This window comes from Cyphellophora attinorum (genome assembly GCF_001299255.1).
Source record: "Cyphellophora attinorum strain CBS 131958 chromosome Unknown Contig3, whole genome shotgun sequence".
NCBI lineage: Eukaryota > Fungi > Ascomycota > Eurotiomycetes > Chaetothyriales > Cyphellophoraceae > Cyphellophora > Cyphellophora attinorum.
In genome coordinates this window covers 495,227-517,107 of record NW_017253231.1, presented here as the reverse complement: position 1 = coordinate 517,107, position 21,881 = coordinate 495,227, and the positions used below count along the sequence as shown (strand labels likewise).

The following is a 21,881-nucleotide window of genomic DNA, read 5'->3' as shown; positions in this document are numbered from 1 at the left end:
CCTAATTCCGTCGAAAGTTAATGCCTACTGGTAGCTGAGAGGTGACGAGTTTGGCCCATGCAAATTCCATGCACATGTTCTCCAGGCCCTTGCGGCTGATTTGCGGGCGAAGCGAGGGCTGCGTCACGCGACGAACCTAAGGTACTAGACGGGACTACGAAAACATTTTGTCGTGTCTGCCGATGGCAATTGTTCTTGAGCCTCAAACCTTCACGCGATCGTACCTTAAAGCCCACCAGCCCGGCCATGGGCCAGGGACAGTCCTCTTCAGGACAGCCGGCGGCTGACGAAGCGGCACCACTCAAGACCGACTACTACGAACTACTCGGCGTCGAGCGCACCGCAACAGAAGACGAACTCAAGAAGGCATACCGACGCAAAGCCCTCGAACTACACCCCGACCGCAACTATGGCAACGTCGAAGAGACGACCAGACTCTTCGCCGAAGTCCAGACCGCCTACGAGGTCCTCTCTGACCCGCAGGAACGAGCATGGTACGACTCTCACAAGGACATCCTCCTGCGTGGGGAGCAGCCCGGGCAGGATGGCGAGGAGTTCTCTTACAACATTCGCATGACGACTGCAGTAGAAGTGCAGCAGTTGATGCTCAAGTTCAACGGCCGCATGGAATTCACCGATGCGCCCAATGGCTTTTACGGTGGTCTGCATGATTTCTTTGAGAAGTTGGCGAAGGAGGAGGATATTGCTTGCCAGTGGGAGGATCTAGATTCTCTAGACTACCCCGAGTTTGGGCACAAAAACGACCACTACGAAGATGTAGTCAGGCCATTCTATTCAGCGTGGACGAGCTTCGCCACGAAGAAGAGCTTCTCATGGAAAGACGCCTACCGGTTAGCGGACGCTCCGGATCGGCGGATACGAAGGCTTATGGAGAAGGAGAATAAGAAGGTTCGAGACGAGGCTATTCAAGAATACAACGACGCTGTGCGATCGTTGATCGCATTCGTGCGCAAAAGGGATCCGAGAGTGCAGGATAACCAAAAATCAGAGGCCGAGAGACAGAAGATTTTACGAGATGCGGCGGCGGCGCAAGCAGCCAGGTCGCGAGCACAGAGGGATGCGCAGTTACGGAATGCTTTGAGTGACATGGATGCGGTACCGGCCTGGGCTCAGTCGAGAGAGAAGGACGAGCATGAAGGAGGTTTCTCCAGTGAGTCGGACATCGAAGAGCATGAGTATGATTGTGTCGTGTGTGACAAGACGTTCAAAAGCGAGGCGCAGTTCCAAGCTCACGAGAGAAGTAAGAAGCATGTCAAGTTGTTGAAACAGCTCAAGAGAGCGATGAAGGATGAAGACGCAGACCTACAAGAGCGAGATCAGACTTCGAGGGCGCAATCGGATGAAGGCGAAGGTGACAATCTCGAGCAGGACGCTAAGACCACGCTCCCGCAGCAACCGACCGGCTATGCAGAGAGCGGAAGCGGAGACGCAGATGATGGCAGACTCTCCGAGTCCCAACCCGGGCCTGACGTACCTCCTGCGAAGCACGACATGGAGTCGTCTGCTTCTGACGACGACTACGCCTCGCGAGACGCCATAGAGGCCCGCCTTACAGGCAACACGACCAATGGCATCTCGTCCACCCTCACAGATCTCTCACTGGAGGGAACGCCAGCAACCTCAGACACAGATGGCACGCCAGGCGCGAAGTCGAAACTCGGCAAAGCAAAGCAAAAGCGAGCCAAGAAGGCCGCACAAGCCGCTGCTGGCGAGTCGAGGGCGGCTGCTTCAGAATTCAGTTGTGCTCGCTGCGGAAACGAGTTTGATTCGAAGACCCAGCTTTTTAAGCATCTGAAAGACAATCCGAGTCATGCTGCACTGAAGGCTAGTGTGCCAGGGAAGAAAGCCGGTGGTGCGAAGGGGAAGAAAAGATGAGAACGCCGTGACAGCAATTAGAATGTTGCTCGCTTACATCGATACCTGTGCTACGAAGTCATGCCATCTCGAGGCAAGCTTCTGTGGGAAGGGACGAAGTGAACGCAGTAAGATCATCTGCAACCACCGGCACCTGTCGGATACCCAAATGTACCGTCGCTGCCACCCTTCAGAAGAAGCTCGCCCCATCAGATAGCATCAGAAGATGCTACCTTGACATGGCGAAGTGTTGGGAGTTGCTCCCGCCGATTGGGAAAAAAAGAAGAAGTCGTCATAAGGGCAAAGCAACTACTTATACTCCATCAACGAAATCGAGATCGGGGCAAACCCCGGAGTGAATCATCCAATTGAGTCGGCCAAGACGCATTCACTGTATGTCGCATGGTTCAGCATGTCGAGTGAATGAAGATATCGACGACGAAGCGTTGAGATTAGCCTGAGGCCAAGTCCCTCTCAGAGCACACTGGACAGCGCTGTAAGGCCTTGAAGTCAGCGGCATCGAACACGCGACGTCAGCCACCTACATCTGAACCGATGTAGACACAGAGATTCGCTGTCACGTACTCACTGCACCAGCCAGGTCCATCTGGAGCAGCATGGGACATTGTGCATTGTCAGCGGTCCAACTTCGTCCGTCAAACTCGAAGAGGCGACCACGACTCTGTAAGTAGAGTGGGCACTAAGAGTCGGTGCCGAGGCATGAACTCAAATTTCTATGCACTGTCAAATTCGCTAAATGCAGGTATCGCAGTCCTTCCGTATCTGTTCGAGTCCTCCCCACAATGCCAATGCCATGTTGGGCCTCCAGGCTCGTTTAGCAGCCATCCATGGGCGGGCCCGGCGGTCTGGATTGTTAAGCTCTTGCGAGCCATGCAGGATTCGGACGTTTTATGCATCGTTTCTTACTGATGGGTCTTTTGGTGACTGCCTGACTTCTAAGATGTCAACAACAAGGCGTAGGTATATCATAGGACGACATCTGCTTACTTTGCTATCATTGCACCAAGCCGGACCACAGAGGCTTGAGACGGTTAACACTGATCACTGACCGCTGAGCCACCAGACTGCCCCATTGCGTACCACTGAACACCTCAGCAACAATCATGGCGACTGTGGAAGGCCAAAGCGACCCAGCCTTCAAGGCTCTCAAAGACTTCTTCCAAGAAAAGCTTAACGATGACTCCGAGCTAGGAGCATCGATCACAGTCAACATCAACGGCAAAGATGTCGTCGACATCTGGGGCGGCTACGCAGATGAGGAAAAAACAAAGAAATGGCAAGCCGATACCATCGTTAACGTCTGGTCCTCAACCAAAACCGTGACCGCCGCCGCCTTCCTCCTAGCTCACCAACGCAACATCATCAACCTCGACGACCCCGTCGCCAAATACTGGCCTGAATTCGCCCAAAACGGCAAGGAGAAGATCCTCATACGGCACGTACTCAGCCACACCTCCGGCGTCTCAGGCTGGGAGGGCGGCATCACCCTCGAAGAGCTCTGCGACGCACCCACCGCCGCCGCCAAACTCGAGGCCCAAGCACCCTGGTGGGAACCTGGCACCGCCAGCGGTTACCACGCCACGAACCAAGGCGCACCCCTCTCCGAAGTCTTCCGACGAGCCAGCGGCGGACAGACCCTGAAGGACTTCATCGCCAACGAAATCGCCAAACCCCTGAACGCAAACTTCCAATACGGCGCCATCGAAAGCGACTGGCCGCGAATTGCCCCCGTCATCCCACCTCCACCACCAGCAGCCGACTTCAAGATCGACCCAGACAGTGTCGCAGGCAAGACGTTCATCAATCCAAGCATGAACGCCCTAGTCGCCAACACCGACATCTGGCGACAAGGCGAGATCGGCGCTGTCAACGGCCACACAACCGCCCTGGGCCTAAACCGGATCCTCCGCGCGATCACTCTCGCCGGCACTCCCCACGACGAAGCCAAACTCTTCACCCCAGAAACCATCTCCCAGATCTTCCGTGAGCAGTCCGACGGCGTGGATCTGTGCATCGGCATGCCGATCCGCTTCGGGATCGGGTTCTCGATCGGTGGCGGCGGTTCAGCAAAGTCGTTTGATTATTTGCCGCAAGAGAAGATGTGTTTCTGGAACGGGTGGGGAGGGAGTTTTGGGGTGTGTGATTTGCATAGGGGGGTGACGTTTACGTATGTGATGAATAAGATGGGGGGCGGGTTGATTGGGAATGAGAGGAGTATTGAGTATTGTCGGATTATTTGGCGGTTGCTGAGGGAGCAGGAGGGGAAGGATGGGCAGTTGTAGATCTAGGGGGATGTTGAAGGTGCTCGGTCTTTTGAGGACGTGTAGTCCGCGTTGGCTAGCTTGCACAATGTTCGGCCCGTAGAGATAAGAGATATAGACAGCATGCAAACGTCTCCTTCAATTGTCGCTAGAGAATGGCCTTATGCATTATTCCCTGGGATTATTTGCTGGCAGGGTCGTTTCACAAATCAGAACAATAGTCGCCCTGTCCAACTGATGTGTATACAAGCAACCTGATGATTGTCATTAGAATACACAGCAATATGCACCGCATGTATGTTCTGATTAAGCATTGTAGAAAGACGGGGATACATATGTGTCTGCTTCCAGGACGCTATTTCGCGCGTTTCATAGTCGTTGCTTCTAAGATGGCTGCTGAATGCGCAAGGCATTGAAAGATTGCTTGTTATTGTTATCATGTGTCCAATTGTTCCTGCTGAAAATCACGGTCGTGCCGTCGTCGCCGTAGAAGTCAATTTGGCTGTAGTGGTCGTCGTCACTAGAACCCCCAGCTGCGCCGTGGTCGAGATCGAAGCTGATGGGATCGGTGGCGTGGGCGAGCTGTAGCTGGATTGGCACGCTGACATTATCGACGTGTTGCCAGGTTGGGTCTTGAGTGGCTCTCATCTGAACGCCCGACGCGTCGAAACGCCCGAATCTGAAGCTTGCGTTGCGTTGGGTCCAAATGCTTGGTAGCGGATTCGGGACGACGATCTTGGTGGTTGGGGCTGGGTTGGTAAGGGTGAAGCTCAACCAGTCGCTCCTGCCGAAGAGGCGGCCGTTGAAGACGTGCGTATTGACTTTGGCGGTGAAATATTTGAGGGCAGAGTCGAGCGAGGCGGCTGCAGTTTTGGTGGTCTTGTTCAAGCGTAGGACGTTCGGCAGGCCCATCGTACTCACGCTCAGGATTTGCTCTCCCGTGCCGTTGGAGGTAGAGGCGGCCCACTTGCTGAACTCTGGTCCTGGCTCACCGCCGTTCTGGCGGTCGGCTGTGCTTTTGGCATCAGAATTGGCGGTCAGGTCACCACCACGGACGTAACAGGTGGATTGTGATTTGCTCATGTAGCTGGAGTAGGATGTTTTGCTCTTGACACCGGCGGAGGCAGACATGGAACCGACGCCAGAGTACTCGGCCTTGACACATGCTGTGAAGTCGGTGTTTACGTCTGCATCTGATTTGTCGCACTGCACAGTCAGAAGATATCGCCATCCAAGCTTGGCGCCTGTAATAACATGTGTACCATTCGACGAGAAGAAATCTTCTGTAAATAATGTTAGCAGCAGACGCTGAGAATCGTGCAGGGGTCACGTACCATATTGTTGAACCACATCGGAGGCATTTTGATCCCAAGCTGGGAGCTCAGAGACGTTATCCACCAGGTCAGGATGAAGCAGATGCTGTGGTTGTCGATTGACTTGAACTTTGTAGCATGACTCCTCCCAGGAATAGAAGGCGTACATGGAGCTTTCCGAGTACTTCTTATTGCTGGAGAAGGACGTGTTGCCTGAGACGGAAACACCGCCATATGAGGCAGAGGCAGAAGCATCCACTTGAAGGAAGGAGCTGGCGGCAGATCCAGAATTGCAGATCTTGAGCTGGTCGGTAAGAGCGACATTGACATCGATCTCAAGGTCCTCAGAGCCGCTGAAGATTCTTGTTTGATCAGTCTTGGCGATAGTGAAGGTCACAGGAGTGTTCTGTTGAGTAGAACTGAGCTTCAAAGCTCGCGCACCAGCCGGTATCGTGTTGAGTAGTTGGGAGACATCAAGTGTATCGACTGTTGCCTCAAGTCAGCCAACAAGTCCACGGTCAAACAGTGTGAAGCTCACCTGCTGCAAGGCAGTTCAAGTTCTTTCCTATGTAGCTTGCCGCGTCTGGATTTACTGCTGTGCCTGTGCTGCCCATGGTGGCGGATATGGTGGTAGTGGTGGCTGTGGCGGTGAGAAGGTTACAATCGTTGAAATTTGAGGTAGTGGTTGCTAGAGATGACTGCTGCTTGGGTGATTGTGGCGAGGATACACCTCGAACATATATCTGCCGACCTCGATGAATTTGATGATCATGTTTCCTCCAGCACATGTGCGCGTGGTCGGTGGCTAGCTGTGAGACTCATACTGACCGATGTAGGCTTGTCCAGGTGCCTGCACTATTCACTTCAGCTTCAAGCCATGTACCATATTTTGGCAGTCGCATGGCTGTCAATATCGACAGCTCTTGCACTATAGCTTCGTCCATCCAAGCTTAAGCTTGGAAGTCGGCAGTCGTGCGTTAGTACCCATAGCGCTGATAAAGGGAGGCTTGCATGTAGTGAAGCTTTTCCTGTGCATGCTCCCTGCAAGAACTAGATCGTAGCGGTGTAGGAATTACCAATCTAGGTTGCCAAACCTTCGATCGTGGTCAGAATCCCAGGTTCTGGGCGAACACGAAGCCGCGACAGTGGCTGTGGCAGACTTTAGGAGGCCTCTACTTGCACGTGCAAGCCACGGACCTTCAGCTGAATGACCCCATGTTTTAGAAGCCACCTGATTCGCGACGATAATCGAGCCCTAAAGGCTAAATTGCATACAACAGATATGCGATTTCGACTTTGGCGGCAAGCTGAGTTATTTCGTATACTCCCAGGAGTTCTGACAGAATCGAGTCGTGGGGCCGATTCGCGTGCGCCGGTTCGACTGTGGCGGCGAGCTGAATTACTTGTCCAGGTGGTATGCACTCAGCGATTCCAACACCATGTTGGAAAACAATGTACCATTCACTTTGAACGAGCTCAACGAGCCAGACAGCGTTGACGCGAGGGCTAAACATGCACCGAGGTCCCGTTTCCAGCATTGACAACCGGCCGCATCTGCAACATAAGTAGCAAGGCAAGACCCAGTCAAGTTGTCAGATAGAAGCACTCACTCAGTCACTCAGTGACTCAGACCCAGGCAACTGTCCCTCTGTCCGTCCACACTGCATCTCGGACAAGACACCACTGCCAAAATGTCGCACCTAGCGCCAGCACCAGCACCAGCGCCAGTACCGCAGCAAATCTTCCTCAGGGATTGCTATATGCGAATCCAGACTCCAGATCCCAGCTTACCTGACGGGTTCAATGCTGCCAAAATGACAACTCTCGTATGGAACCAAACACCCGAGCAAGTCGCGAACACTATCAACAACATGCACAATGCCCATGGCACTAACGTGCAACTATGGCTGAAAGGCGATCTGGTGGGAATGATCTATGCCGGCATCTATCGTCGCGGTTCCATGCCCATTGATGTTACGCCCCAAACCGGCTTGGACGCCGACAACAACGTCATTAGCATCATCCTGCCGTCGGGCGTCGCCAAGCTGGACCAAGTCTCGCCAGATCCCAGCAAAGTGGTGGGACTCAATAAGCAGGTCCAGTGTGTTTATGGAATCCACCTAAAGGATCTCAATCGGCCACTGGTGCCGAACGACTACCTCTATATTCGGATGCAGTATCTCAAGAAGTTTTTGGTCGACTTCTATAAGTTTTCTGGGGGCAACACGAAGACCGCACCAGCACCGAGCTGGACTTACGCTGATGGGCTGGGTCGCGTCCTTGTTATAACCCTCGAGAAGCCGCCGATGTGAGGCTCCCAATGTATGTAGCACGATTAATAGACTGAACGTTAGAAGCACAAGAGTCGCTGGCCTTGAATGCCAGTCGCAATCATGTGTCTTGCCAGTGAGCATAGACAGCACACTAAACTGGCATAACAAACACTTCTGAGGACCTACCTGTGTAATGACTCGACATCGCCATGCGCTTTTAGAGTAGAACGAAGGTCGAAGTCATACTTTGGATACTTACTACTGTAGTACCTAGGTAGGCAGCTGCGGACCGATCCTGTGAGTCATGGTCATTGTAGTATCATACCTAGGTAGGCTGGCGCTTAGGCTGTTGCCCCAAGGCACCAGCATGTCTTGGCAAAGACCCCTGCCCGCCTGCTCACTTAGCCCAATGATGCGTTGGTCAATTGGATAAATACTACTTCACCAAGCCCTCTCTTGCATCTGACCTTCCTTGCAATCGAGCCCATACCTTACAATCTTTGCTTGACTCGAACGAAACCTCACTGTCTTCGACTGCTGTTTGTCCTTTTTGCCCACTCGGCCCATTCAGAAGGTAAACATTGCCCTACCGACGTCATACCGCAAGACCGCAAGTCTCCCAAAAAGATTTCTCAATTTCCTCTGAATCCCCTAGAGTACCTTCTTCCAGGGGCAAATAACCTGACATGTACGTCTTCACAGATCGAAAATAGATAGCGCTCACCCTTACGTCTCGGCGCAGAACAAAGGCATTCCTTTGACCCATCGACCAACAAAAACACCTCTATCTGCAAGACGCCTCTTCATCCCACCTCAACCACATCTTTACACGCACCACCCACCACCATGTCTGGACGCGGCCGCGGAGGCAAGTTCAACAAGGCCAAGCGAGGAGGTATGCCACACCCATTTGCCCCTGCTCGTCTCCCTGTCGTACTGATCTCCCATCGCAGGCGGCAAGCATTTCTCGCGCGACCTCCAACCACTCGACAAAGAAGGCAACCCCCTTGGCATGTGGCGTGATCCCAAAGACAAGATCGTGGAAGAATCTTCCGATGAGGAGTCCTCAGAAGAGTCCAGCGAAGACGAAGGACCATCTACATCTTCCGCAGCAGCCGGCCAAGAACTCACTCGCGAACAGCGCAAAGAGCAAGCTCGCCTAAAGAAACAAGCCGCCATCGCGAAGAAGAACAAGAAAGTCGCTGAAGTAGGCGACCTCCCCACCGACTCCGAGGAGGAGTTCGAGGACGAGTCGGAAGATGACGACATGCCCGCCAACCCCAACCACACCGCCAAAGCCCGCAAGCAAGCCTCCGCGCTGTAGCGCCTCCCGCAGATCCAGCTGCACCCGCGGCACCGACCACAGGCAAGAAAGGTGACAGCAAGAACCTCTCCCGTCGCGAGCGCGAAGCCATCCAACAACAGCAGGCCAAAGAGCGCTACCAAAAGTTGCATGCTGAGGGAAAGACGGACGAGGCGCGTGCGGATCTGGCGCGACTGAAGCTGATCAAGGAGCAGCGAGAGCAAGCAGCTGCGAGGAAAGCGGCGGAGCAGGAGGAGAAGGACGCGCAGGCGGCGGAGAATAAGGAGCGGATTGAGCGGGAGGCGCGCAAACGGGAGGCGGCGATGGGAGGGGCGGCGGCGGGGAAGAAGGTTGGGAAGGGGAAAAAATGAGCGTGGCAGCAGAGAGAGCGTGTGGTCTCAATTCTGGGGAAATGCTACTCTTGAGTGCTGATTCCTGATGCTGGCAAGTGGGCGAACCGCAACTGTCACACGATATCCGGACGATACTGAGGCACGAACGTTGGCTGGAGGTCGCGATGAGTGACATGACTCGAAGATGCATTTGCATAGATACGGTAGAGATCTATCTCGCCTTTTCGGCTACCATTGCTGGGTATCTTGAACGACGACTATTGACATATTGACATACTCCTCGGAAACTTGGCCTGGTGCTTTCCTCTCACATCACGGAAACAATTCTCGATCACGCTTGCCCCTCCCACACATTCCTTTGGACATCCGCAATACGATGTGCCTCATCGTATCTTCCTCTGCTTCGGCCCACCCATCTCCTTGAACATGTCCCGACTACTGTACAAGCTCGCTTTGATCTTCCACTCATTCCCACTGGTCAAGCCCAGATACGTGTACGCATCACTCTTATAGTAGATTGCCTTCGATGTGTCTCCGCCCTTGACGAGTCCCAGTCTCCTCATCGCCTTCAGCACTCGCTTGACGTCATCTATGTCAGAGAAGTCCTTCGTGTACACACAAATCAGCTGCTCTTGTTTCTGGTCGTGGGGATCATACGGCGCGACTTTCGCCAGGTCGCCCAACTCTCCATCCCACGTGGCTTGCGCGACCGTGTGCCAGACCTGATCGACATCGTCACGGTGCGGGAAGAGCATCCACTTCCCATGGACTACATTGTAGCGTTTGCAGGCGTCGGCGATTTCGGATTCCGTGAACTCACGTGGTCCTTTGAGCAGACGAGTTATCGAGCCGGGCGGCTTGTCGGGATGTTTCTCTTCGAGTTTGGCTCGTTGCTGCGTTAGATCCTCGAGGAGCTGGTAGCCAACTTCTATGAAGTCCTCCTTGTTGGTGGCTTCTCGCGGCGCTTCGAGGTGCGGATTTGCGCACCAGATCCAGCCGTCACCGACGTCCATGATGGTATGCGTAGAAGGACGGAGGCGCGAGATGAAGTCATCGATGGATTCAGAGGTCTGCTTGCCGCTGGCGGTCCCTTCGAGGCGGTTGTGGAAGTATACCGCCTTCTTATCCTCGCTGGTTTTCGTGGTCTTGTGCGAAATAGCGTCTTCATTTTTGACACGCTTACTACTTGGACTCAACTTGATTTTCTTGCTCGAGCCTGTCTTCCCGCTGTCATCGTCGGAAGACCGCTTCTTCACATCGACAGCAGGCGAGCCAGCCTTCTCGCGAATCGCGAGGAACTGGTAGTTGACGGCGTGGGTACTCCAGAAATCAAGCACGTTGAACTCTTTCAGTTCCTTCGCATAGGCATTCTTGGTCTCGTCATCACCTAACGTATTGGTACAGATAGTCAACGCAGTGCACATGACTTACCGTAGAAGCTCGAAGCATCACTCAGCAGGTCGTCAGGAGACGGTACAAGTTCTTGTTTCATCATGACGATGACGGCATTGAAGCTGTGTGCTCAGTAGCCATTGGCTCAGCGACGAGGACTTTCATCACATGGTAAGAAGGAGTGGTAGTCGATGCGAAGGAACGCTACGGCAGCCTAATCATAGCTTGGAAGTTGCGACCGTCGGGTCGCGCCTGCCGATCTTGAGGTGTGCCGCAAGGCAACCATTGTGAAAGTGGATCCGGGCAGGGCTCCACAAGGCGATCTGCCAAAAACCAAAACTATTTCACGGCGGCTCGACCTTGTCACGACCTGGCTCGAAAGATCTTAATCCACTATGCCAACGTCAAGGGCTGCCAAAGTCCTACAGTCTCGGCAGAAGGCGTTGGCTCGATACGAACGCGATCGTTGTACGAGATACCAAGGTTGGCTCTGCTATTCAAGCATAGTTCCCCAGCACGAGCAAGAATTGTTTAGTTTGCGATCGGTCTGCCTACAGCGAGATCCCATCATACGTCATATCTGCATAAACCGACAACTACATTTTGAAGCGACCGGTACAGACATAAGCGACTACACATCATGAGAGCCCAACTCACGAAGCTCGAAGTCAAAGACTATCAATTTCAACCACTCCAACTCGACACAGACATCATAGCCATTTGTCCAACAGCACCAGAGTTCTTCATCGCCGGAACTTACTCTCTCGTCAAACGTACCGACACTTCTGACTACCAAGCCAAGTCCGGTATGGCACAATCAGCGTCAAGTCTGTCAATCCATCATTCGAACCTAGCTTTCCTGGTCAGCAGAAGCCTGTACTTGCAAAGTATAGATTGGCCGGCGCAGTCTTGGATATGCACTTCCACCCGAAAGATCTGACTTTGCTTGGCGTTGCTTTGAGCAATAGCGAAGTGCGCTTCTTTCGTTTCGTCAAGCGAGCTGACATCCTTTCGCGGCGGATTGTCACGGAGTTGCTGCCGCTTGGACATGTCAAGATCGCTGGGCCTGATCAACATGGTCTCACACCTCTTGTCACTCAGTTTCACTGGCTCAATATGTACGATGAGCGTGGCTCAGAGTCGCAAGGGACGAATCACATCACAACATGTTTTGCTGCGACTACTTCAGCCTTTGAAGTACTCACGGTCAAGGTCAAGCTGCCGGGCATCCGATCGACATTCGACCACCGTCTAGCACACCAGCCTGCGGCTCTGGCATTTGACGTCGAGAAGATCCACGATCACGAGAATGAGGCATGGACAGTCGCATCGATACCAATGACCAACATCAACAATTCTGGCATAGTCTCGAACGTGCTACTGTCTGGAGGAGACGACTGCAAGCTCATCACAGCCCTTTCCCAAGTCGATACCTCTACACACCCAGAAGATCACTTGCTGGCACCCGTCACGCCTCTCTGGACCGACAGCAAGTCTCACAGCTACGGCGTGACCTCCATCCTCCCACTCCCGCCACCCCTGCCCACATCCGCCCTGTCAAATCCACCTAGCGCCCCATTGTTGACCGGCAGCTACGACGAAAAGCTCCGCCTCTTCACCCTCAACCCGCACACCTACCGTCGCGAACCACTCCAACACCACACCGAGCACGAATGCCGCGGCGGTGTGTGGCGGATCAAGTTGATGGATCACTACATCATCCCCATTGATAGTTCCACCCCAAGCACAGAAAAGATTCCGCTCCACGAAACACACTACATCCTACTCCTATCCTGCATGCACGCCGCAGTCCGCATTGTCCGCCTGACACACAATCCGCTCCGCAACCCCGACAATCCAACCACGATAGAGCGCGAAAAGCTGCTGTACACGACCGACAAGGAGAACACGTCTAACTGGACGATGAGTCTCGAGGCGTACTATCAAGAGGGTCATGGGAGCTTGGTGTATACGGCGGATTCGGGAAGAGATTGGTCGAGTCCCTACAACACGGAGACGGGAGGTGTGGCGGATGATCATTGCGATGGAAGGTGGGGTGTTGAAGAGTCCATCCTCGTAGACAATCTTCTTGACGAAGACAAGGTCCGCGTCGACATCCCATGGGCACGACCACACGAAGCCCAAGACTCGCAAAGACCGAGGACAGCGCACAGCAGCGGAACGGGCTCCTTTACCAGCAGCACTGTGGCGAAGGCAAAAGCCGACACAGCAAGCACAGTCGCGAGAACGTACGACTGGAGAACACACCTAGACTGGCAGCAGAGACAGAGCTGGGAGGATACGGTGGGCAAACATACAATCGTAAGCTGCGGGTTCTACGATCGGCAGATGTGTACGTGGCGATGGAGGGATAGGCGGCGACTGGAGGGGCTTGATGTGCTGGAGTTCTTGGATAGTTGTGCTGCTGCCGGATAGTGACAGGTTATGTTTGAGCTTCTGGGAGAAACTGCAGCATTCAGAAATGCTTTTCGCAAGGCGTTCGAGGGGATCTATCGCACGTATCACGTGAACAAAATTGGATAAAAGGGGCGTGCGTTACTGGATAATGTGGGATCTAGACTCATCAGAGGGATTGTAGCGCTCATATGCGCTTCAGGCATAGTAATACATGTGTGGTCGACAACGTCATTACCGGATTGTGTGCTATGTTGGGATCCTGACACCCGGTAGACTCTTTGAGGAAGCACATCTGCACTTTCGATCCAGTAATCATGGATTCTGGAAGAAAGCTGCCCTAAGATCCGCAGCTTTCGTTCCACAGGACACGCATATGCATGCTGACACCCCTCGCTAATTAGCGGACATGTTTGTCAACCAGTTTGTCGAAGGATGATGGTGTCATGGGACTGTTGAACGCTGGCTCGTCCTTCAAGGTGTAGGCCTCGTCCTTGTCTGACATTAGCGCAAAAGACTGGCGCGCGTGCTGGGGATGATTGTCTGTGTAGTAGAACTTAGTACGGACGCTTCTGTTGGTTTGACTTGCTACACATACCGAAAGATCCAACACACAGTCGAGGTTTCGTGTGAAAACGGCCCAGGGGCTGGCCCAACGCGCCCTAGTCTTGATAGAGCCTGCGAATTGACCCTTCAAGTCCAGCTCCACGCAGAGCTTGGAAGACTTGTCTCGCTGCAACAACAGTTCAAGACTCCCGGCCCAGCTGTTGAAACAGTTTCTCAGCGCATTTTCGATCTCTACCGGGTAAAGGTGTTTATGAGCGGCAAGCTCAGTCATAGCTTCTCCTGATTCACGTAGAAGTCTCCACGTATCTGGCACGTGGTTGGACCAGGTTGGAGGCTTGATCTCCAGCGTCAAGCTGTTCTTTAGTGGTGCCACTTCAATAGCAGGCGGTGCATCCCTTTCGTGAGTGTTTAGGACAATCTGATCGCCCGACCAGTCTAGCGCGAAGGTCTCTTTCCAGATGTTGAAGACTTGAAATCGCTGGACAATTTCAAAATCGGGAGAGAAATCCGGGGGAATTGGCAGCTGGAGTACTGGAAAATACGCATATGGCAGACTGATGGTGGCTTGTTCAAGAAGCGCAATCTTGGCCTCTGCGAAATATGTCGTTGATACCAGGAGATGAGAGGGATATCTTATTAAGACTGTGTGAGTGGAAGGTCGATATTTGCAGCCTAGACGTACGCCACAGAACACCTCTTTGAGGATTTTCTGAAGAAGTTCGGTGGGCAGATCCGTCAGCTGCATGAGTCCATTGCTCTCGATTGATGTTGTTGATGTAGTACCGAGCTCTGTGCTAACATGAGGAGATGAGCTTCGCCGGAGCCAACGATCGAGAGTTCGTTGATGAAGTCCAGCACTCGTGCGTTGTGGCATTGTAGGAGATCAAAGAGCGAGCGATAGAGAGACTGCGAAGAGCAAGAGCGTTGTGTGAAGTGCAGTGGTCTATTGATATAGTTGCATGCCTTCTTAGCTAGTGACTGCACATGTCGAGAAAGTGAAATGTTTCTTGAAGGAAAGTGCCTGTCAAAGCTAGCGGTAAAGCGGAAGTGAGGATGTTCTGAGAAGGAAGCGCATACCTTCACTTGCGATGATGCAGTAGGATGGCCGGTCAGTGTCAGTCCTGGTCGACCTCGCGTGACTTATGCTCTCCGAGACCAATTTTGCGCTCGAAATGTTCTGGTCGATCGATAACGTAAATCGACAGCTCGCGGCAGGAAGACCTTTAACCGGGTGAAACGACATCCTTTGCAATTCGCAGATTTCTCGACTTGAGGACCCCTGTCGTCTAATACCCATTGCGCCAGGCTGTCTTTCCCGTAAATGCATATTCAGATCCTCAGACCACTGCTAGTCTACACGATACTCTCAAGCTCCCTCGCGTACCCCACCACATTGCTCATCATCTCGCGCTCACCCTCCAAGTCCGCCTCCTCGCCCTTCTTCGGATCCTGAGCTGGGAAATACACCCACCCGTCCCGTAGACTCCAACCCTGCTCTTGAGCAAACTCGGTCACAGCACCCTCCGAGTCCAGGAACAGCAGATTCTTCGCCGACGGAATCGGTAACGACGTGTATGATCGTGTAGCGCATGACGCGATCTCTCTTCGGATAGTGTTGATCAGGATCTGCCGCCAGATTAGCACATACTGTAGCACCTACCCAGGCGAGACACTTACGCCAGAGAACAACGCAAACTCCTCCCCCGGCACCTCCTTCCCTGTCGTCCGCCGCCACACCTGATCATAGCTCCCCTCCATCAAACATCTCTCCAACTCAATGGGATACCGTATGTACGGATCATCCTCCACACTCCTCCCCTCCTCACTCTCCGCCACGATCAACCCCTCTAGCAGGGTATGGAAACCCGCGTAGTCGCCCTGGCTCAACTGCAGCAGTAGATACAACCCCGTGATTTGCGACTTTTCTCGTGATTGTGACTTCTGAAGAGCGGGATAATCGTAGAAAGGTTGGAGTTGGGAGTAGTAGCGGACGAAGGAGTCGGCGTCTTGTAAGCGGATAGAGAGGAGGGCGCCGGCTTCGAGGACGGAGCGCGCTGTGGCGAGGGTTTGGGGGGATACTGCTGAGGAGGGCACGAGGGCGTTGGATTGGAGGAGGGCGACTTTGGCTTTGGAGAGGGCGTTGTGTGCGTTGGATTTGTCGGCTTTGCGCAGAGCGGTGAGGGCGGAATCGAGAGACATGGTTTTGTATGTGTATGTCTCTCGCAGATGGGTCAGCAATCTGTGGTGGATGTGGTAAGAGACGTGGTCGCGAGATGTGGAAGAGCGTTGATGTTAGATGTCGTTGCGGCGTGACCTAAAGAGGCAAGCTAGCCGGTCGCGTTTTCCAGGCACCGAAAACGCTGCGCATCCCCAAGACCCCGGTAGAAGTCGTCTCAACTGACATGCGACGTGTTCTCTATCGTGCGGCCATCGTCTTCACGTTTTGGCCTCACCGCCACATACTTGTCACTTCAGTGGTTTACGTACTTTGATGCCGGATGAGAAGCAGTTACACGACAAGAATTTTGAGGCAACAGCAATGAATTTATTGCCGGGTATCTATCTACTTCCTCATATGTCGGATGAGGTTCTCAATAACACCTTCGAATGCCTCTTTTTCTTTTCGTAGCCCGTCTCTTCGCTTTAGCCAATACTCGAGCAGTTCCGCAGTTGTTTCTGTCGTTGCTTTCAGGTTCTTTACATGTGCGTTCAGCTCTTCTTGTGTCAGACCGTCCAGCTTCTCGTCCGTGGTGGCGGCCAGGCGCCTCACAGCAAACAAATCAACATCTGGCGGTGGCGGCGGACCTTTGGTCCTTCTTGTGCGAGCTTTGCCTTCTTTCCCGGATTGATTGCTGTCCAAAGATGCTGTTGAGTCGTTGGCAGCTTGTTGCTTCAGCCGGGCAATCGATCCCGGCTTCTCCGACTCAGATTTCCGTGGAGGCTCAAGGTTGATGTCAGGCAACACCAGCTTCTTCTGCTTCGAAGGTGGTAGAATCTCGTCCAGGTCTACAGGTACCCCTAGGCTCACTAGGAACAATCGCCTGATTCGTGATTGCGTCCAGTTCGGGGGCTGTAGAGGTGGTGGAGTTACAAGCTGCTTCCATAGCGATCGAGACCGTTCGGAGGGAAATATGGGCGATGCGTTGTCAATTGGCGGAGGCGTAGGGAGGTCGGCAAGAGCTTGTTCTGTTGTTGATGGGAACATAGCGTCGAGGTGTTGTTGGGTAGCGACCAAAAGCTCTGGCAGATCAGAGAGAGCGTTAAAATCGATCAAGGGGTATATGTGCTGCGTTGATTCGGGTACGGCTTGTTCCTGCATCCCAGGCTGTTCAAAGTCGTCGTTAAAGTCGTCAAAGTCATCATCGGCGCCAGCCTGTGCGCCTTCCTCGAAGTCGTCAAAATCGTCGCCGAAGCCATCGTCGGCGTCGTCGGCATCATCTTCTTCATGTTGCGAGTCGTCTACTGGCCTGTCAACGACCTCTGATCAGATCAATTGTCCCTGTGAACAATTGTAAAGTGAGGCTTACCTGACTCATGCTGGACCTCTAGGACATCAGGCTCCGCGTCCTTCTCCCGGCGTTCTTTGGCTTTGGTACCGTCCACTTCGCCGTAAGCAGGATTGCTGTCAACTCTGGTGACTATGGTCTCGGGTACTGGTGGACTTTGGCCACTTGAAGGCGAGGTCCCGTGTTCCGGGCCCTTTCTTTTTCCGGGCTCAGGAGCCTTCAGAACCAGGTCAGGAACAGAATCGGCCTTACGGTGAGAAAAGCCTTTGCTGCCAGGTGCCTCGCCGTAGCTAGGAGACGAAGGGTCTACTTTTTCAACAACCGTGCGGGGAATGAGAGTGCCTCCCGGCGTAGTGGGTGGCTCAAGGTATTGGCTCGATCGCCTGCTCAACCTTCCGGTGACTTCGACCTCATCAGGAACGGCATCCTGAGCTCTGCGTGCGTATGCTGCTGTGCCAGGAACTTCTCCGTAAGCTGGGGTGTCATCGACCCTCTCAATTCTCGTTCGCGGGATGGGTGAGGCCGGCGTCTGAGGTCTCGATGCCCGGCGCCGTCCCTCTGAGGCGTCTGAGAAGTATTCGTCTTCCGAAGATTCTTCCACCCCTGTTAGCGAGAGCCAAATGGGAGGGTTATAGAGCCATACGTAGGTTGGTGGCTCCCGGATCTTCAAGTTCAACACTCTTCCTTGGTATCTCGAGTCGTGGGCTTGAAGCGCCTCTTGGTCGAGACATAACGACCGGTGTCTATGCACATGGCAGATGACACGGGTGAATAGCTGTAGGTGCAATGTGGTCCTTCACCTGAAATTCGCTTGGGCACTGCACTGCAGTCAGGCGCGGCCGAATTAGGTTTAGTACGAGACCGGCGCGTTCATTCGCGACTGCGGCATTGAACATTTCCTGCATGCTACCAAGCCATACATAATAAGCACTCTGCGCAACGACTGGTTTGGCTGTTTGAGCGACTCTAAGGATTCTGCCTTCCTGATCCATGGTTGAACGCGAGACTCAGGACTCTCCTCTCCGAGCGCTGTAGCGCAGCACCCTCAAGATGTCCGGCTTCAATTTTGGGTCAAACCAAAACACATCTTCTGGTGCCTCGAGTGGCAGCCTGTTTGGTACCGCGGGCTCAGGCTCAAGCGGTAGTGGTCTTTTTGGTAGCGGCAACACAGGCAGTAGTGGTTTTTCATTCGGCCAGAACACGAACAGCTCAACCTCGTCCGGAGGAGGTCTGTTTGGTGGTTCGTCTACAGCAGGTACCACAGCCACACCGAGCGGCGGCTTCTCTTTCGGCGTAAAGCCAGCAGATACTCCAGCAAGCTCAGGCACAGGCTTCGGTGGCTTTGGCGCAGCTGCAAGTGCACAGAAGAGCGACAGTACAGGCAATGCCGCCGCTCCTACATTCTCATTCGGCACGCCTGCGAAGCCTCCAGCGTCATCCGGTGCCGGGTCTACCACTCCGGCGCAACCAAGTCTGTTCAGCAATCCCTCCACAACTCCAGCTGGTCCACCTCCGAGCTCCTCAGGACTAGGCGCCAGCACGGGTGGCAGCAATCTTTTCGGCAATCAGAACAAGACAGCAGACAATGCTGCGAAGCCTTTCAGCGGTTTCAATTTTGGCAATGCAGGAAGTACGACACCAGCTGCACCTAGTACGACCACATCAGCGGCACCGAGCAGTAATATTTTCGGCGCTAAACCTGCGACAGCAACCCCAACAGCACCTCTCTTCGGCGCAGCTAAGCCGGCAGAAGCCACATCATCTTCGGCAGCACCAGCATCTCAGGGGTCGTTATTCAATCTAGGCGGTACTCCAGCTGCATCGAACACCAACAAGCCATTGTTTGGAGCAGCTCCCTCGGATGGTGGCAACACTACCTCTAACCTCTTTGGAGTTAAACCTGCGGACAGTCAACCGTCTACGCAACAAGCTACACCTGCTCAGTCAACTGGGTCGACATTATTCGGCAATCCTCCGGCCTCTCAGCCAAGTGAGCCCTCAAAGCCAGCCTTCTCTTTCACGGCCCCGTCCGCCCCATCCTCTTCCTCCTCAGCCAACACTGCAAAGCCTGCCTTCTCATTCCCTTCCGCCTCTCCGCAACCACCTACTTCAGCAGCAACTAGCGCTTCCGAGGCTCCCAAATCAATATTTGGAGGTTCTGCGGCACCAGCCACCAGCCAACCAAGTACGTCAGGTGGGTTCACACTGGGTGGTGGATCGGCGCAAACATCGCAAGCCCCCGCCACCACTGCTGCTGCTGCGCCGTCATTGGGAGGTTTCAGCTTCGGTCCCCCGAAGACGGCCGCTTCCAATCCTGCACCGGCCCCAGCAACTTCCACAGCCACAACAGCCGCACCATCATTCTCCTTTGGAGGCACCTCGACTACAACCCAACCCGCCGCATCGCAAACAGCTGCGCCCGCAACCAGCACCATTGGTGCTCAGTCGACTTCAGGTCCAGCACCCCCTTCCCAGTCTCGGCTTAAGAACAAGACTATGGACGAAATACTCACTCGATGGGCTACCGATCTGACCAAATACACCAAAGAATTCAAGACCCACGCCGAGACACTTGCTCTCTGGGACCAGAAGATTGTGGAGAACAGCTCCAAGATCGACAAGCTATACGTCAAGACCAGAACTTGCGAAAAGCAGACGATGAGCGTAGAGATGCAGCTTACTGCCGTTGAGAATCAGCAGGCAGAGCTAGAGAGCTGGTTAGCGAAATACGAGGCCGAAGTCGATGGCATGCTAGAGAAGGAGAGTGGGAATCCCGTGGATGTTGGCGGACCGGATCAGGAGCGAGAAAAGACCTACAAGCTGGCGGAGAAATTGTCGGAGCGATTGGACGAAATGGGGACAAATCTGGAGTCTATGGTTGAAGAGGTCAATGCTGTCAATGCCGGGCTTAGCAAGAATGGCAAGGCTGATGAGCCGGTAAGTCATCTCCTCGGCTGTTGAATTGTAAGCATACTAATACCGTCGCAGATCACACAAATTGTCAAGATTCTCAACCAGCATCTCAACCAACTGCAAGCCATCGACAATGGTGCATCAGTCTTGCAATCAAAGGTGGCAGAGGCACAGAAAGCCGCTCGAGGCGTGGGGTATTTGAATGGTCATCACGGCAATGGCTCTACAGCGTCCGATGATTTCTATCGCAGCTACATGGGAAGGCGGTGAACTCAGGGACAGCCGGATCTCCGAGGCAGCCTCAAGCGCCTTCTACGAGCGATCAACAAAGACTACGAGTCGAGAGTCCATCCCTTCCACTTGCAATAGAGCACTAGGTTCCACCATGCAGTCCATGCTCCGTATCGTCCGTGGCGGCAACTTCAGTCATGTCACAGCGCATGAGAATGTTCATATTCTCATACATCAGATGATCCTGGAAACAAGTTCTCGTTTCATGAGACGTGGGCGAATGTTGAAGAGAAAAGTGATGATCTTTGGAGTTGACTTGCTCGAGTGTAGTAGGGGACATGGGTAATGATGCAGAAACAAAGCGCGCCGAGCGTATTCATGCGTTGGCTCATGGCTGGATAGGGCCTTCTGGCAACCTGTATTCGTATGGAGAGGAACGAAGAAAGCTTTGTATTGATGCTTGCCAGACACTATGCGAGTCCTCGGCTTCGCTTCAAAAGTAGCGCTTCACAGCCATCGCGGAGAATTGAGTAGACTCGGTCGCTTCCTCCAACCATGACACAACGTTCTGATCCGATCGCCCTCCTGCTATCGTGTTGTGGTCCACTCACGAGCGCGAGTTCTCCTGTTCCAGCTCACTGATATGCTTCTCGAGCTCGTCCAGGTGGCCTCGTTGCTGCTGGAGCTTCTCCTTGAGCTTTTTGAGCCTGTGAAATTATAATCAGCCATTTGCTCCAAACGCATTGTCGGGTTGGTGCTTGGGTACAGGGCACCAGAAATCCCATCACGCTGGGGCTGGCGGAACGTGCTATGGGGAATTGGTGGGAAGACGTACGCATCGAGCTCCTTCTGACGAATGTACCGTGACTCCTCTGCTGCCTCGCGCTTGTTGAATGAGTCGCTAGACTTCACACCTCCGGAGCGGGTTGCGCCTGTATCGCCTTCGGCGGCACGGATGGCTGTTACGGTGAGGTTGCGGCGGAGGGAAGGGGTGGTCCTTGCGAGCTTGACGACTTGGATTCGTAGCATTTTGGTGATTGAGGTAGGGGGAATGGGGTGAATGTGTTTGTTTGGATGAGAGATCAAACTTGAAGTGAGCTTGCCGACTACGAGGTACTGAAGTGCAACTTGAAGTGACGTTGGACATGGGATATCGCACGTGATTGGAGCTTGTCCGGCGGGCGAGAGAGACGCACTGGAGTCAGGGTTCACGACTGCCACGAGAGCCCCTCCGGCCCCTCCATCAGCATGAGCAGTTCTGGATGCCATGCGAGAGATCCTGCATTACTTTTGGACCCAGATGATGGGACTGGCAAGTCCATGCTGATGGAGTCAGATCCATCTTGCATATCGCTGGACGAGAAAATTGGCTTGCATATACAAGCAGATTGTTTGGTCCGTACCTAAGTACTTACGGACCAGGTACGCACGCTACGATCTACACGGCCAACAGAGATC

The 21,881-nt window shown here is 53.6% G+C and overlaps 11 protein-coding genes across 11 annotated transcripts; 5 read left to right on the top strand and 6 right to left on the bottom strand.

Moving 5' to 3' along the window:
• Positions 1-246: 246 nt before the first annotated feature.
• Positions 247-1,896, top strand: AB675_8450 (uncharacterized protein; the record flags this gene model as incomplete). Its single annotated transcript, XM_018148897.1, has 1 exon — positions 247-1,896. One exon carries the CDS (start codon positions 247-249, stop codon positions 1,894-1,896), a length of 1,650 nt encoding a protein of 549 aa, XP_018004716.1.
• Positions 1,897-2,999: 1,103 nt separating this feature from the next.
• On the top strand, positions 3,000-4,178 carry AB675_8449 (Beta-lactamase domain-containing protein 2; the record flags this gene model as incomplete). Its single annotated transcript, XM_018148895.1, has 1 exon — positions 3,000-4,178. One exon carries the CDS (start codon positions 3,000-3,002, stop codon positions 4,176-4,178), a length of 1,179 nt encoding a protein of 392 aa, XP_018004235.1.
• Positions 4,179-4,541: 363 nt separating this feature from the next.
• AB675_8448 (uncharacterized protein) lies at positions 4,542-6,084 on the bottom strand (the record flags this gene model as incomplete). The annotated part of the gene is made up of 3 exons (XM_018148894.1): positions 4,542-5,440; positions 5,492-5,956; positions 6,009-6,084. The coding sequence occupies 3 exons, from the start codon at positions 6,082-6,084 to the stop codon at positions 4,542-4,544; spliced, it is 1,440 nt and encodes a 479-aa protein (XP_018004434.1).
• A 1,077-nt stretch (positions 6,085-7,161) lies between these two features.
• On the top strand, positions 7,162-7,782 carry AB675_8447 (uncharacterized protein; the record flags this gene model as incomplete). Its single annotated transcript, XM_018148893.1, has 1 exon — positions 7,162-7,782. One exon carries the CDS (start codon positions 7,162-7,164, stop codon positions 7,780-7,782), a length of 621 nt encoding a protein of 206 aa, XP_018004684.1.
• An 807-nt stretch (positions 7,783-8,589) lies between these two features.
• AB675_8446 (28 kDa heat- and acid-stable phosphoprotein) lies at positions 8,590-9,417 on the top strand (the record flags this gene model as incomplete). The annotated part of the gene is made up of 3 exons (XM_018148892.1): positions 8,590-8,638; positions 8,697-9,063; positions 9,126-9,417. 3 exons carry the CDS (start codon positions 8,590-8,592, stop codon positions 9,415-9,417), a joined length of 708 nt encoding a protein of 235 aa, XP_018004452.1.
• A 365-nt stretch (positions 9,418-9,782) lies between these two features.
• AB675_8445 (uncharacterized protein) lies at positions 9,783-10,891 on the bottom strand (the record flags this gene model as incomplete). The annotated part of the gene is made up of 2 exons (XM_018148891.1): positions 9,783-10,786; positions 10,831-10,891. 2 exons carry the CDS (start codon positions 10,889-10,891, stop codon positions 9,783-9,785), a joined length of 1,065 nt encoding a protein of 354 aa, XP_018004391.1.
• Positions 10,892-13,606: 2,715 nt separating this feature from the next.
• Positions 13,607-14,647, bottom strand: AB675_8443 (uncharacterized protein; the record flags this gene model as incomplete). Its single annotated transcript, XM_018148890.1, has 1 exon — positions 13,607-14,647. One exon carries the CDS (start codon positions 14,645-14,647, stop codon positions 13,607-13,609), a length of 1,041 nt encoding a protein of 346 aa, XP_018004689.1.
• Positions 14,648-15,126: 479 nt separating this feature from the next.
• Positions 15,127-15,972, bottom strand: AB675_8442 (26S proteasome regulatory subunit rpn12; the record flags this gene model as incomplete). The annotated part of the gene is made up of 2 exons (XM_018148889.1): positions 15,127-15,399; positions 15,451-15,972. The coding sequence occupies 2 exons, from the start codon at positions 15,970-15,972 to the stop codon at positions 15,127-15,129; spliced, it is 795 nt and encodes a 264-aa protein (XP_018004230.1).
• A 364-nt stretch (positions 15,973-16,336) lies between these two features.
• Positions 16,337-18,010, bottom strand: AB675_8441 (uncharacterized protein; the record flags this gene model as incomplete). Its single annotated transcript, XM_018148888.1, has 3 exons — positions 16,337-17,154; positions 17,301-17,873; positions 17,923-18,010. 3 exons carry the CDS (start codon positions 18,008-18,010, stop codon positions 16,337-16,339), a joined length of 1,479 nt encoding a protein of 492 aa, XP_018004416.1.
• Positions 18,011-18,329: 319 nt separating this feature from the next.
• Positions 18,330-20,462, top strand: AB675_8440 (Nucleoporin NSP1; the record flags this gene model as incomplete). Its single annotated transcript, XM_018148887.1, has 2 exons — positions 18,330-20,216; positions 20,268-20,462. 2 exons carry the CDS (start codon positions 18,330-18,332, stop codon positions 20,460-20,462), a joined length of 2,082 nt encoding a protein of 693 aa, XP_018004679.1.
• A 568-nt stretch (positions 20,463-21,030) lies between these two features.
• On the bottom strand, positions 21,031-21,452 carry AB675_8439 (uncharacterized protein; the record flags this gene model as incomplete). Its single annotated transcript, XM_018148885.1, has 2 exons — positions 21,031-21,130; positions 21,190-21,452. The coding sequence occupies 2 exons, from the start codon at positions 21,450-21,452 to the stop codon at positions 21,031-21,033; spliced, it is 363 nt and encodes a 120-aa protein (XP_018004739.1).
• Positions 21,453-21,881: the final 429 nt, after the last annotated feature.